This window comes from Porites lutea, chromosome 2 (genome assembly GCF_958299795.1).
Source record: "Porites lutea chromosome 2, jaPorLute2.1, whole genome shotgun sequence".
In the NCBI taxonomy this organism is placed as follows: Eukaryota; Metazoa; Cnidaria; class Anthozoa; order Scleractinia; family Poritidae; genus Porites; species Porites lutea.
Window position 1 is genome coordinate 331,010 of NC_133202.1, and position 14,930 is coordinate 345,939.

Here is a 14,930-nt window from a genome sequence, read left to right on the forward strand (position 1 = left end):
CCCTCGTGTTTCATTCAAAATGGCGGCGCTGCGGAGGACAACATTTACAGTATACTCCGTGTGCGCTCGTCTTGCTAGAGTTTCATCCAGATTGTTGTCATACGAACAAAATGGACAAGATAAAACAAGTGCACAACCGTTGACTGAAGGGGAAGAAACAAACACAGTACTCAGCCAAGCAAATAATTCACTTAATGGGTGAGTAGAGAAACAAGCTTATGTAATTAAGCTTATTTTAGCTATATTAAAAATGATAAAACTATCAATCTTGGACAAAATAAATGGAAATTTTAGACCCCCCGTCTCCCCAAATCAAAGATGGGAAAAATGCGCGTTTTGCCCTTGCTTAGTATGGCTTCATCCTTGATTTTAGTCGGGGATGGGGGTGGGGGATGGGGGCTTGCTCCGGACAATCTCCAGCGAGCCATTGGAAAAAATTGAGTGTTATGTAAATTTAAATGAACGAAAAATGTTTCCTGCTTAGTTCCCTTTGGGAATATGAGGTTTTGCTACTGGAATATATACAGAATTATGCAGTATATTCGTTTGACTTTCATTGATTAGTGTCAAGCGCTCTTTTTACTGACTGGGGGGAAGCACTAGCTTTACGGATTTGGGTTATTAGCACTTTTAGGCTTAAACACTCATTTGCAACGGTTGGCTTTTGGTTTTTTTTGTATTACTGCTTTTTCCATTTTTTGGTATTTTTCTTCTGCATGGCTTGTGTGGTTCCAGAAAATATCCATATCCCCCCACCCACCCCCCAGGATTTTCCATTCCAGGGGGTCTTTGGTGACCCCCCTCCCCCCAGGAATTTCCAGAGTTTTTAAACGGGGACTTTGCTTACCATCCTTTGGAAATTCAAGGCGGTTTTGGTACTTAAAAACAAAGAAAGTGAATACTAACTCAGTTATGAAAATACGCTAGAATTGTATTACATTAGTGCAATGTAAACGTTTGTTAAGCTTATTATCTCAGCCAAACTTTTAGCATCTTTGCCATCACGTTTGCAAATTATGTCTGTGATGTTTTTATGTAAGCTTATAAGCTTAAACAGTTTAAACGTCTACGTTTTTGTGCTTACTCCGACACGTACATTATGAGGAGAACTTAAGTTTCACCCACTTAAACAACTTTGCAAATGATAGGAAAAAAACCCCAGAAACTTACAGGGTTCCCTTCTGGCTGTTTATTTTTCTTCACATTTTGACAGTTTCTTAAGGTTGATTATTATTTAAGGGCTGAAAACTTCACTAACATACGCCAATGCCCTAGATTTCATGAATATAGTCACGATTGCAGAAGTAATTTCACTAACCAGGTAGCCAGGCCTTGTGAAGGTCGAGCAAGAAACGGGAACAAAAGTACTCTCGTCTCATTGCATTTTTTATGAGTTACTACCCCCAATAAACACTGCTAAAACGTGAAACCTATCAAAAATGTGTTTGCTGCACGTGACAGTAGCAAAAAGGGATACTCAGTGAACAGAAGTGAAAGCACTTTAATGTTGGTTGCACGAAAATGAGACGAAGACAAGGCTCCAGTTATGCCCGCCATTTTAAATCATTTCGACTTTGTTCCAAAGACACACATTGTTCTTCTGGAGATTGTAGCGCTAGGTAACTCAAAGAATAACAGAAACATTATAGCTAATGATGTTAACCTCTTGTCAATGGCCAGGAGTACTGACTTTTTTTTTCAAAAGAGCGTACATACCAACCGGTAGGTATGTTTTTGTGCTTCGGATCGATCATACGTTGCTTTCAATGTTTTGTACGTGGTGACCGGGCACCCATTAGGCAGCAGCCTTGAGGGCCACATGTTTCACTATAGATGACAGTAAGATTTTTGCTCAGCCCCATACATTTTATTTTGCATTCAGCAATTTCATTAATATTTCTTTAATGTCGTAGTTCCTTTAGCTAGACTTTACAACAAAGTGTAATAAAATAAGACAACAAACAGATGGCGTAATGGGGGGAACACTGCTCCGCGATCGGCGTGGTGGACGACTTCCATAGCGTGACCATAAAGCCTTACTTATCTCCCCGGCACTAATTTACATGCGCCGGATCGGACAAGTTCAGGTAGGTCCGAAAGAGACAAACTTAATATGGCCTAACACTCCACGGCACTACGAGCTGAAACCTCCGGCCAGCATCGTGCAACTTAATGGAACGGTGTAGGCAAATATTTTGTTCTAGGAACTTTATCTTATCAGCACTACGAGCCGACTCCGCCGGCACGTGCTGGAATACAATCAAATGTAAAAGTTTGCGTTAAAATCAAAGCTTAGGGAAGTCGCCGTGAGACTTAAAACGAAGGCGAAAGAAAGCGGTGAACCCGTGTTTATTAGGAACAGCAACAAAGCCTCCAAAGGGAGGGAAGGGTGGGAATTACAAAACTTTAGGACGGTTGAAGTAACCAACTTCGCAATACAGCTTGGAATGAGACACAGGACTTTTACTAGGCCTTTTATAGTCCGAGTGCTATCACAAGGTAAGCCAATGAAAAATACTGTACTACAGAACAGAACGTGCACCTAAAGTGCTCCACGAGATATGCATGAGGAAAATTATTTTTACTGGCCATACAAAACGAGCGATACATTAGAAACTAGCCTCAACTGCGACAAAAAACAAGGATTGCTATTGTATCAGTAGTTTCCCAGCTATAGCCGTGATTTACGTACGACCCAGTAGTTTGACCCACCACGAGTAAACTTCTATGAGATTTGATAAGGGCTATAGCATAACACTGTGTTACATGTTGTTGATTGAGGGCATCACGCTCCATTTACTGCATTTTACAATTGAGTTGTAAAACTTTCCACAAACTGTTTATGAATAGAGTGGAAACATGTATACATAATGAATGTTTGGGGCTGTGTGGAAATCTTAAGAAGGCGACTATGTACAATCTCAGATGGCATAGCCTTGAAGGATGCAGGGCTGTCAGCTGCCCATCTCTGATGTATAAGATTGTTCACAGCCTAGCCTGCAAAAACATCCTTTTCTCCTTGTTTTCCCCACTGGGGACATTTCGCGGGGAGGAATGTCTGTGACTCAGTGGCAGAAATTCCATACTGATGACGCAAAGCAATGTTTGCATAATAAATCAGGTAGTCATGGGGTTCCAAATATAAATTTGTCCATTTTACGTGTCTTGTGGTCAATTCTGGTAAAGTGTTGTGTTTATCTGCTAACGAGCTCCAGCGAAACTCAAATGCTTCATCTAGAGAAGACTATATTCCACAAATATTGACTATTTTGTTAGAGATTCTTCGCGTTTACATTTGACCTTTGTGGTCTTTTGTCTGCTGTCTGTCATTCTGTCATTTGTAAACAATAGCCAAAACAATGCAACTACTCTGTCGACCAATCAGTGCTTCTGACCGGATTCTAGACAGATTTTACATCATCTGTATGGAATTTCTGTCTCTGAGTTGCAGACATTCCTCTTTACGAAACGTCCCCATCGGCGAAGAGCGAGGAGAAACGGATGTTTTCGCAGGCCATTCACAGCCATGACTTGTGGACACTGAAAGTCAGATGCTCAGGAGTGGACGTAGTATTGGAAAAACCTAAGGATAATCTAGCATTCAAGAGCTGTTACGGAGTAGAATCATCTGCCCTTGATATTCAGAACACTTAAACTACTGGAAGTCTTAAGTCTGGCCTTAATGCGAGATCAAGACATAAATGATTTATTCTGTAGAAACCATTACTATGACTGATAACTGCTGCAGCCCCAACAACAACAACAACAACAACAACACTTTATTCACATTTCCATTACAGGGTTTGTCAAACTTATTGAATAATTAGTAACTTAACACGTAGAATATTCAATTACAATTTAAACTAAATATTATTACATAGAAGGAAATGCCTAGCGGCTAGATAACCATAAGGTTTTCGAGCTAGCAACTAGATCTTTGAAAGTAGTGTCGAATGTACAGGACATCACAATAACTAGACATACAAAACATCTTAAGACACACACCATAAAAAGAAAAAGAAGAAAGTACATAGATTGCAAAAAAAAGAAGAGAAAACAGTCATCATAGTACATGACGATATGATTAAAATAAAATAATTTCAGTAAGTTAATTGTTCGGCCAACAAGTATTCTTTTCATGTTTTAGGAAAGTTATAAGTTGAAAGATCTTTTATATGGGTAGGGAGCTGTTGCCACAATTCGGTCGCCATAGCCGCTGTTGTTTGCTTTCCTATATTGGTCCTGGAACGTGGTTTGTAGAAGTTACTTTTTGAAGCATACCTCGTATTATATGTATGGACTTCACTTGCATAGTGAAAATGCTGATTAAAGATATTTGGTAATTTTTTAGAATGCCACTGATGAGTGAAGTTAAGAAGCTGTAGTTTATAGATATTTGTAACAGTAAGTAAATCCAATAAATTAAGTAATGGTAATGCACTGTCTGTATCTGGTCCAAACAAGGTGGCAAAGAACATAACGCGTAAACTTGACGATAATCTTGTCTTCTGCACTTTTATTGTAAGTGGGTAAACAGTGGGCCGTGGAGATGTCTTCATCTTGCAGCTTGATACCCATTTCCTTCCCAATAGAACAAACAAGGTCAGAACAAGATACTTCTTCGGTTGGTAAAACGCCTGTCAGCTCCAAGCAGTCGCAGCGCAAGTATTGAGAAAGGTCTTCAATTTCGCGCCCTATTTTCTTGCACTGCTTCATATCTTCCTTTAGGTTCTTAACATTAGTGGAAAGGCTTGCTGTTCTATCATTTGAGCGCTCTACTTGCTTCAAGAGCTCATTATACTTTGCGGAGAAGTGTTTGACCGACTTTTCCAATTCAAAGAATGACTTTCAATCGAGGTTAATTTAGCTTTTAGAGGTCCAATTTTGGCCTCCCAAGAGTGACTTAATTTCATCTTTAGTTGCCATCAAAGCAATACAATTGCAGATGCCTGCACTTAACAATGGTAGCCGAAAATTTGGCCAACGTTAAAAAACACGTGCGGCCGCCATTGCGCCATATGCAAATTCCCTGCCAGAGCTCTCCATCTGTAACACTGGCCAAAAGGGTTGTAACTGTGGTTACAAGTAATTTAAAGTCAGTGCACATAAAGGTATCCCAAGGAGGAAGAGTATTGTTGTCTCTTGATATGGGACTCAAAACGTAATGCATATCCTTTTTGCCAGTGTTTTTGTAGCTCATTGCAATGCATCTTTCTGGCATTATTTTTACCTTTTAATTGTTTCAGTTTGTAAATTGGAAGAAATCTACTAGAACAAGTTAACACCTGGTTGCTTGCATGTGAAGTCACAGGTTCCTTGATATTCACGACATTTCTTTTATTTCCACCACCACTCCTCAGTTTCGGAGAGCAGACTGGTGTGCCAAAATGGCAGTATAAAATTTGAAGGTTTTGAAAGTTTTATAACAATTTGTGTTTAATGCAAATAGTTGCAAATTTTTTTCACATAAGTTCTTGTAGTTATGGGTACTTTCAGTTAAGATTTTTAGCGTATGAGCACTTTGGATGACATGCATGTATGACAGGTTCAATATTTAAGGCTATAAAGTGAGTGGCTGTATAAAACTCAGTTTATTTTTGTTTATTCATATAGTCAAGCTAACTTTCTTATCAAGGAATATTCGGTTGATTTTTGTAGGTTATCAGAGGCCTTTTCTGGAGCTGCAAGCATGCCTTTTAGTTCTGAAATAACACAGGCCTTAATGTCACCCATCAATGAGAATGATATTGAGATCAAACCCGATGGTATGCAGCAACTTTTATTATAAACTGTTGTTCTCGATATTTTTGGATTCCACTAGGTTTGATTGACATGACCTTTTATTTCCTGCATAGGATTAATATACTTACCTGAAATAAAATACAGGAGAATTCTTAATCAAGCATTTGGACCAGGAGGCTGGGCTCTACTTCCAAGAGGAGAATCTCTTCAGTTTCAGGTCTGTATCTTTGAATGTTGTATCTTCTACACCAAAAAGGAATACCTAGATTTTGCATAAACCTAACAAAATTTAAAATTTTTGGCTTGTTTTCAATCATCCATGTTGCCATGACAATAACTGAAATCTCATGTTTGACTTAATAAGTGTAGTGTCTTATAAATATATTGAACAAATTTTTTGTTCATGCCAAATTCAAGCTTTATAAAACTGTGAAAAGTTTGAACCCAGGAGTCATTTCATAAGTAGGTTGAGCATGATCGTCTGGGTGAATGTACCCTGCGGGCAGAAGCTACATTTTGTGGTATGAGGTGGCGTGCGAAAAGTAGCCTTGCCAGGTCATACCACAAAAATTATGTAGCCTCTGCTCGTAGGGTAAGGTGAATGTAGTCCTGAATAGGATGGGTGTTGACAGTGACTGACCTGTTTGAAAATCTGTGCAGTAGTCATCTTCAGAGTCAAAGTGAGTTGTATCACGTCTGTTGCTGGTATTTAACTCTGGTTATTGACCTGATTGGTCAATTAAGTTGCGATGTTATTGGTTGTCTGTCAGTTAAGCCATGATGTTATTAGCTATGAAGACTTGTAATGTCATTGGCGTGTTATACCTGCCACAAGTCCTAACCCAATGAATGGTACAATCCACAACCTACCTTTCAAACTGTGTTCAGGCACTTTTTTTCCCGTGGATTGAAATTCCTGATTTGCATCTGTTGTATGTAACTAAAGGACAATACTCTGTAACCTGAGAATGTATACAGGAATTAAAACATCCTGAAGTTTGCAGAAAAATAGAAATATCCAACCTGGACATGGAAAATGTACATTCTTAAAGGAAGAGTGTAATATGGTCGTTTTGTGAATTGCAGAGTGACCGAGATAACAGCCAGCTGATTGTAAGGGAGTATGCCTTGTTTTGTTTGGGAAGATTTGTGGCGCAAACAGTCGGCGAACATACGTTTTATTCGTCCAATAATATGGTATATGGAAAAGCTATGGAGGCTGCCAAGTCAAATGCATTAATGAGATGTTGTAAAGATCTGGGCGTGGCAAGCGAGCTCTGGGATCCTCAGGTAACAGTTATTTCAGTGCTAAAGCATTCTACTTGACACGATATTGTTCAGTGCAACCAAGGGCACTTACCAAAATGTACAATTGGTCGGCTGTGCTGGATGTTTTGAAAATGAATAGGTTTTTTTTTCAAGAGTGTTCACTAAAACACCCAGTTCTGCCTTGCCTGCTATTTGGAATATACTTATCTGGCTCAGGAGACATTCCTGTCCAAGGGGGGAATAAGTTAGTGTGAAGAATCTTTTACCAGATGCTTTGTCTGGCCATTTTGATTGGAGTGGTAGAATTAGTTTTTGTGGAGGAATTATGATGCAGGCAAACTTGATGGGGATTTGTATCCAGAGCACTGCATCTGCTTTTCAAAAACGGGGATGTACATCATGATCAAGCCTATTGGCCGGTGAGTGATAGCAAAGCAGCATATTATTAATATAGTTGCTTTTTCTTATTAGTTGGTCTTAACATGCACAGTTGGTTCATTGGTTGTTATCTGGGATTTTCGCAATGTGTGACGTGAACTTCAAAAACTTATTAATAATTCATAAAGAAAAAACAAAAGAAATTTTAATGTTTAATGAGTATCTTTATATCTGATAAAGACATGGCTAAATTTTACGTCCAATTTTTTAGACCAAATTAACTCCAAATCTTAATATTAGTGCATGAATAAGGTGATCTATGACAGAGGTTTTGAAGCCGTTCCAAAAACTTGCAGTCATGTATTATCATGCATAAAAACTCTTACATATGAAGTATTTAAACCTGATCATTCTCTCCTGCTCGTATTTTAAACAGTACTTAATATATATATTATCGCCAGTATTTACCCAGAAGTGATTGTAGGGCACATTGGTTTAAGGTCTAATTCCCGTGCATATGTATGCATAATTTATGAAAAGACAAAGTGGCAAATTCCCCTGAGACCTTCACTTGGAAAACATAACATACAAGCTAAAGAGGTCTATTACGTCTTTACGTCGTAAGACCAACAGGGAGATCGTGTTCGTGTGTTGCGAATTGACGGCTCGTTGAACAAACATTTTACTCGGATTAACATCACTGTGATGATCTTGCCACTATTAATGCATAGTATTTTATCCAAAGTTTATCATTCGTTCTTATTTCAGTTCATCATTCAGTGGAAAGATAAATTTGCTTTGAGTGCCTGGTGTGAAAACGTACGAACCAGGGAGAAAAAAAAGTTGTGGAGGAGAAAGGATAGGAAAGCAACTGACGCATTTCAATATCCGTGGAAGGAAATCAGCCAAGAAAAATGATGTATGATGTCACAAGGAACAAACCATGTGTAAATCTAGAGCCATGCGACCAGTGATGACTGATCGACTTCATTTTTCTTAGGAGTGAGACCTCCCCAAGTTTGAGCATTAACTAGGTCACAACTACGAACTCCATCAAAAAATGTCCACCTCAGCTCTATTAGATAGACATGAAGATTTGTTATGTGAAGTGTTTCATTGACATTGCATTTGTCATAGTGACGGAATGCGGACTGCGCTCTTACTTCTCGTCGCCGGCAGGTAAATACTTTGGGATGAATTTTGGGAGTTGTAAATACAGTAACTTTCATGGCAATCGGACGAGAGCGAAACGCTTTGGAAATGCAATTTCACATCATAGTGGTTTCGTTTCCTTTGAAAACGTCTGTAAAAAGCTAATGGGGATTGGAAACCACTCAAATTGTTTTAAATTGGGTCATTTTCATGAAAAATTGGCTATTTATGAGGCCCTTTACAACATGGTTGCTGCAGGTCAAACAAATTACTCGAGTTCAGGGAAAAGTCAGGGAATTTCAGAAACCTCTGGTTGTCGTGACCATGTATAAGCGGTCGATAAATTCTACTTGGAAGCAGTTGACAGTACAACAACAAGTAAAAGCTAAAACAAAACTGTAGTTTATTGAAACTCACATTTGACTTACAAATAACAACCCCGGAACTAAAGAGGTTAATAAACGAACGAGCTGTCCGCCATGTTCCACAAAAGAGAACCCGATGTACTTGTCTTTATTCACCTTAAGGTAGATAAGCCTGGACAGAACAAGAAGCAAATATTAAACATGCTAGAAAACAATTCACCACCTCAAACGGCCACTCAGTCTGACTAATACAAAGCAGCTAACGATTTCAATTCCAAGGCATAATGTTTCAATCCTTTACGTCTTTAAATCATGATGGTGCTCTGTTGGTAGTTTAGTAGGGAATGATTACTCCTGTTTTCGTTTTCTTTGTTTCTATTTTTCTTTGCACCGAGATCCAATCAACAATGACTACGGATAATAAAGCAGTAAGAAATAAAACTTGTATATTTGGAAAAGGTTACGTTAGGTACGAGTTGATAAGCAGTTTTGTCACTACCCTATGACGTCGTTTTTGGCAAGTAAGCATTTTATTTTTGAATTTCTAATTCATTTGCTTTTAATAAGGACAGAAATATCTGCATATTTTGTTGTTTCGCCATAATTCAGTGTAGATTTTATGTGGGTTATAGTTCCTCCATGTTCACTTGGAAGCACTGTAACTGAAAACGCATACGTCGCTTGAAAGTTGTCATCAAAGCTTCTATCAACCTGCAATCCAGTCATAGTAACAATGTCATACATTATCTCGAAAATAAGAGAACATGAATACTTGTATTTGATTGCCTCACAAGAAATAACAGTAAACTATGACCACTCGTGTTTTTCAGTGAACAGGGTGGCAAAGGGGTTTTCCGTGACGCGTGGTGGGACCCAAATTATCAGCGTGATGCGTGATCGGGCCCAAATGAGTCGCGTAAGGCGTGATTTGGGCTGGCAGCGTTATGCGTGAGTTCTATTTTCACAACGCGTGACAGGCTTTTTTCCTTTGAAATTTCTGTGCTGGTGAATATCATTTGAAACAAGAAGCAGACACTAAAAATAGATAGTTATGACACCAGCTTTTGGCCCTTTTTTCTCCTTTCTCGACCTCTGATTTCCTCAGATCAAATGATAATATATACTTGTTTATCACGCATCACGCCGATTTTTTTTAAGCTATCACGCATCACGGAAAAATAAAAAAAAATTAACTACATTATGTTATTTTTTCCGTGATCCGTGATAGCTTAAAAAAATTGGCGTGATGCGTGAAAGGTACCCCCACTTTGCCACCTTGAGAGAAGCAAGAGCGATTTATGTGTTGACAACAGAAATCTTAATTAATTAATAAGAATTAAGCATTGGGAGGAGAACGCAAAAAAGTAAAACGCCAGGTTCTTTTTGTAGTCAGTTCCATCTTAGATCTTTCTCGCTTGCGAGTCTCCTGCTGTCCTCGCGAGAGACAGTTTTGGTCGCTCTACTGTCTCTAAGGAAAAAGAAACCACACCTCGTAGAGCGTAATCATTTAAGGAAGAAGTACATAACGATCCTTACGTAGGGGAACTGCTAAAGTCAAGCTGTTAATAAATCGCAGAAAATCCTCTTTCCTTCCCCAATAATTCACTTGAAATCTATCTCTGAAAAGGAGCTGGTTTGGTAAAACATACTGACAAACGTGTAGCAACGGCCCCTCTAACATAAATAATCCCTTTAGTCCCGTTCGAACGATTTTACTGAGCTTTTGTTTAATCCGGGTTCAGTTATGAAAAAATCGTGTTACTTAGTGCACTAAAGTCACGGTAATACTTTAATTGAAACCATGGTAACAAAAAGGCGCCTGGGTTCTATAACTAAGCAAGTAAGGAGCTGAATGGTGTAACAAAAAACGTGTTTGCTTCTTGTGAAGTCATGTAGCAGGCTAAGTGCAAATAAAAGTGTACATATTTTTTCCAAAGAGTTTTCTCTAAACACTAACCTTTTATCAGAATCCTTTGTTATGGCCGGCACCTTGCTGAATGTGGCTTGGAACATTTCTCTAAAATATCACACAGACAAATGCCATAGAACTTTGTTAACACAGTTATAATTATCGTTCGTTGGACATGCAAGTTGTTAAGTACTTGACAGGTAACCCCTATCAGATAATAATTGTTACCCTGGAAATGACGACGAATCCCATTCGCCTGATCTCGACGGTCAGGATTACTAAAGGGGGCTAGTGGTTGTGGGTCAGTGCAAAAGTGATACAAAACTGATTTTAATAACTGAGATAAAATGGTGATATATCGCCAGAACTGTATCACTAGAGCCAATCCCTCCACGTTAGCTTCATTTAATTCAATTTTTCCGCGGTTTTGAAGAAATTAGCGGAAAAAACATTATCTTGTCGGTATTTAGTGTCAAGGGACTTGGTAGAGTATTTAGGGAGTGGTGCAACTGAAGGATCGCCACCTTGTCGCGGTCGGTGTCTCAGTGATCCCTAGAGCTATGCTAGCGGGAGACAGGTCGAACGGTAGAGGCCTGACGAAGCGCGATCCACTGGTCCTCCAGGTTGGGGCTGGACACAGGACTAACAATCCTGTTCCGTAAAAACACTCCTGTTACGGAAACGGCAACAGAAGAAATCGACGCTACTGGGTGTGATGGGCTTCTAGAATCATCGGAAGATACTCGTATGTACGACAATGGGGGAAGCCAGAAGGAGGCCACTGACAGGAAGATTGAAGTCTTGAGTGCCAAAACCAAGACCAGAATTGGATTCTGGAACGTGAGAACCAAGTATGAGACAGGAAAGCTGGAACAAGTGACAGAAGAGAAGAGACACTATAATCTACACATTATAGGAATCAGCGAGAGCAGATGCACAGGATCAGGCAGATGCAGAACCAACACCAGAGAAACAGTGCTGAACAGCGGTAGAGACGACGACCAGCACCATATCCTGAAGAGACCAAGTCGGAGAGGCTGAAAGAGATACGCACGCTACAATACAGGGAAGCTGACCGAACAGTGAAGAGGATAATAAGAGCAGACAAGCGGGCGTACATGGAAAGCCTAGCAAGTTAGGCAGAAGAGGCAGCCAGCAGAGGACAGCAAGGAAAGGTGTACAAGATCACAAAGTTAGTCAGCGGCAATTACCGAGGAACAACAGACTCGCCAATTGTGGACAAGCAAGGGCGACTTCTTACCACAGAAGCAGAACAAGACGATGGGCAGAACACTTCAGTTAAGTTCTAAACAGACCACCACCTCCAACGGAAGCAGACGTGCAAGATCCTGGAGAAGATCTAGAACTGAACACTGCACCACCAGAGAAAGAAGAGATTATGGCAGCCATCAGATCCCTCAAGAACGGAAAAGCCCCGGGTCAGGACAGCCTTAGCGCATAGCTATTTAAGGCAGATCCGGAGTTTGCAGCACAAGTTCTTCAGCCACTCTTGGTAGCTATATGAGAGTAGAAACAGCTACCAGAAGACTTAACAGCGAATTTCAGAGGAAGTAGATCAGCGATTGAGAAACGAGCAAGCGGGTTTTCGAAAACGAAGAGGATTTATAGACCAGGTATTCACCTTGAAAAACATTATTGAGCAGTGCACAGAATGACAGAGACAGCTGCACATCGACTTTGTAGATTTCGAAAAAGCCTTTGATAGCGTCCACCGATATAGTCTTTGGCGCATCCTCATGGCATACGGGATCCCACAGCAGATTGTCCAATTCATCCAGCTTCTACGACAACTTCACATGGGGAACAGCAAGTCCAGTTTTGAAGTCAAGACTGGTGTCAGGCAAGGCTGTTCAATGTCCGCGCTGTTTTTCAACATCGTTATCGACTGGGTGATGCGGCGAACAACAGAAAACCAACCACGTGGCATCAGATGGACCCTCCTGTCAACGCTTGAAGATCGGGACTTCGCTGACGATCTCGCACTGGTCTCACACACCCACCAGCACATGCAAGAGAAGACGTCCCGTCTTAGCACTTTTGCCCAGCAAGTAAGCCTGAAAATCAGCTAGAGGAAGACAGACGTCATGACGCTGAATGTACAACATCCTGCACCAGTCAAAGTGAACGGAGAAGACATTCCAACAACCGAGGAGTTCACCTACCTTGCCAGCATTGTCAGACATGATGGCGGAGCGGGCAAAGGACAACAAGAATCGTCTCAGCAAGGCCAGAAACGCATGTAGAATGATGAACAACGTTTGGAAGTCATCCCAGTACAGCACCAAGACCAAACCAAGACTGTGCCAGAGCTGTGTGCTTTCCACTCTACTGTACGGCTCGAAATTCTGGAGGATGACGGAGTGTGACCTGAACAAGTTGTCCACCTTCCATACAAAGAACCTCAGAAGGATCCTGCGTATTTTCTAGCCTGAGACTATCTCGAACCAACAACTTCTCGCCCGCTGCAACCAAGAGAGCATGGAGACCATCATTATGCGAAGGCGATGGAGATGGATCGGACATGTCACCCGCAGAGAGCAGGGCAGCATCACAAGCCGAGCCCTCGAAAAGAAAAGGTCCGACGCCAAGGGATTAGCTGTGTAAGAGCCAGATATTTTACTGACGTTTCTAACATTGGTACTCATAGTCTCCGAGCCGGAGGAGCAACGGCTGCTGCTAATGTTAGTATTCAGGACAGACTTTTTAAGCGTCACGGCCGTTGGGTGATTGAGAAAGCAAAAGATGATTATGTTAAGGACAGTATTCAATCGCGTTTAGCGGTCTCTAGATCCTTAGGGATTTAATCCTTTCAGTAATCTGTTAAGACCGAGCCACGCAGGTCGTGGGAGATTATTCATAGGGCCGGAACGTTTCCTTTGCTTTGCTGTTGCCAGCACGGAGAGGTTTTTTCATCCTATGAATGCCCGTTAGTTCTCCCCTTTTTGTTCTTGTTTTTTTTTACAAATGTTAACCGAGCTTTATTTGTTACCGCCTTGATTACAATAAACTCGTGCGGCCTCCAGTGAGAACGCGATGGCAATAGGTGTTCGTTTTTATTTCCTTTTTGGGGTTTCGCATGGGAGTTGAGGTGTTAATTGGATATTTAGACAAGAGCAGGATATATCAAAAGCTACTTTAAAAATCGCCAAATAATACAGCTGCAGTACCTGGAGTGTTGTGTGAGATAGGCAGCCAATGCTTCTTGTATAGCTCGTGCTTCCAAGTGCGCCTAAAACAACAATGGGACTGTGAGCAAAACATTTAGAGAACATTCGATTGGTCTGCAAATATAGTAATAGGAATACAACGATTATATTAATACGAGTTCTCCCTAGAATGCTTCATTGACCCGAACGATGGGCCAGCGTCGGCCACGATTGTGATATATCCATATTAACTCCACAAGTATCTTATAACTCTTCGGAACACGGCCTTAGAAACAACAAAGTCCTGTTTTTAGGTCATCCTTGTGATTGGATCTTTGTCAAAGAACCTTTTCAAAGCGAAGCAAACGAATACCATCTCATCCCTCTTACCCCACAATAAAGGATTTTTTCTCTGCAAAGCCTACTTGTGCGAGAATAAAGGAGCTATCAATAAAATGTTTTTGTAAACGCACCGTGACAGCACCAGCTGAAGTAAACGTTTTGACCGCAGATACGAGTCTGCAAAACTCATCTGCTAACATATCAGTCAGTCGGCACAGCACCTGAGTCAGTAGCTCCTCTGAGACAGCAAACACCTGCCCACAAAATAGTAGTATTAATAGAGACCTGTAAGGCCCTAGTCAGACGTCAAAAATCACATGAGACGAGCCTAATGCTAACTGCCAAGTTCGACGTTTGTCCCTGACCTAAAATACAGCATTTCGGTGTACGGGTAGGGGGAAATTTTACCGACCCATGGCCGCAAATGCAGGTAGACCGATACCACACCCACAGCTGGTAAATTATTAACGCCTTTAACTACCGGCGGCAAACATGTTGGCATCCCAGAATCCGTAAGCAGAAAGGGTCTATGTTAAGGTGCCTAATTGAAACCTACGGATCCAGCAGCGACTTAATATTAAATAAGTTAATAATAAGGAAGCTTTA

General features: G+C 40.7%; 2 protein-coding genes across 4 annotated transcripts in view; one reads left to right on the plus strand and one right to left on the minus strand.

The window, feature by feature from the left end:
* Nucleotides 1–9,121, plus strand: LOC140927302 (uncharacterized). Its single transcript, XM_073376923.1, has 5 exons — nt 1–198; nt 5,659–5,765; nt 5,856–5,959; nt 6,829–7,032; nt 8,158–9,121. Exons 1-5 carry the CDS (start codon nt 20–22, stop codon nt 8,305–8,307), a joined length of 744 nt encoding a protein of 247 aa, XP_073233024.1. The 5' UTR covers nt 1–19; the 3' UTR covers nt 8,308–9,121.
* Nucleotides 8,930–14,930, minus strand: part of LOC140927301 (exocyst complex component 2-like) — a 21,175-nt gene continuing 15,174 nt past the window's right edge. For all 3 annotated transcript variants that reach the window (XM_073376921.1, XM_073376922.1, XM_073376920.1), the window contains 4 exons: nt 14,456–14,578; nt 14,004–14,065; nt 10,864–10,923; nt 8,930–9,617 (listed from right to left, as the gene is read on the minus strand). In XM_073376921.1, coding sequence (XP_073233022.1) covers nt 9,533–9,617; nt 10,864–10,923; nt 14,004–14,065; nt 14,456–14,578 — 330 coding nt within the window. In that variant the 3' untranslated portion in view covers nt 8,930–9,532. The remainder of the gene's footprint in view (nt 9,618–10,863; nt 10,924–14,003; nt 14,066–14,455; nt 14,579–14,930) is intronic.

Coding starts and splice junctions, on each gene's coding strand:
- LOC140927302 (XM_073376923.1), top strand. CDS start 20: ATGGCGGCGCTGCGGAGGACAACATTTACAGTATACTCCGTGTGCGCT. Junction 5,960..6,828: donor GAGAATCTCTTCAGTTTCAG/GTCTGTATCTTT, acceptor TGTGAATTGCAG/AGTGACCGAGATAACAGCCA. Junction 7,033..8,157: donor GCGAGCTCTGGGATCCTCAG/GTAACAGTTATT, acceptor TTCTTATTTCAG/TTCATCATTCAGTGGAAAGA.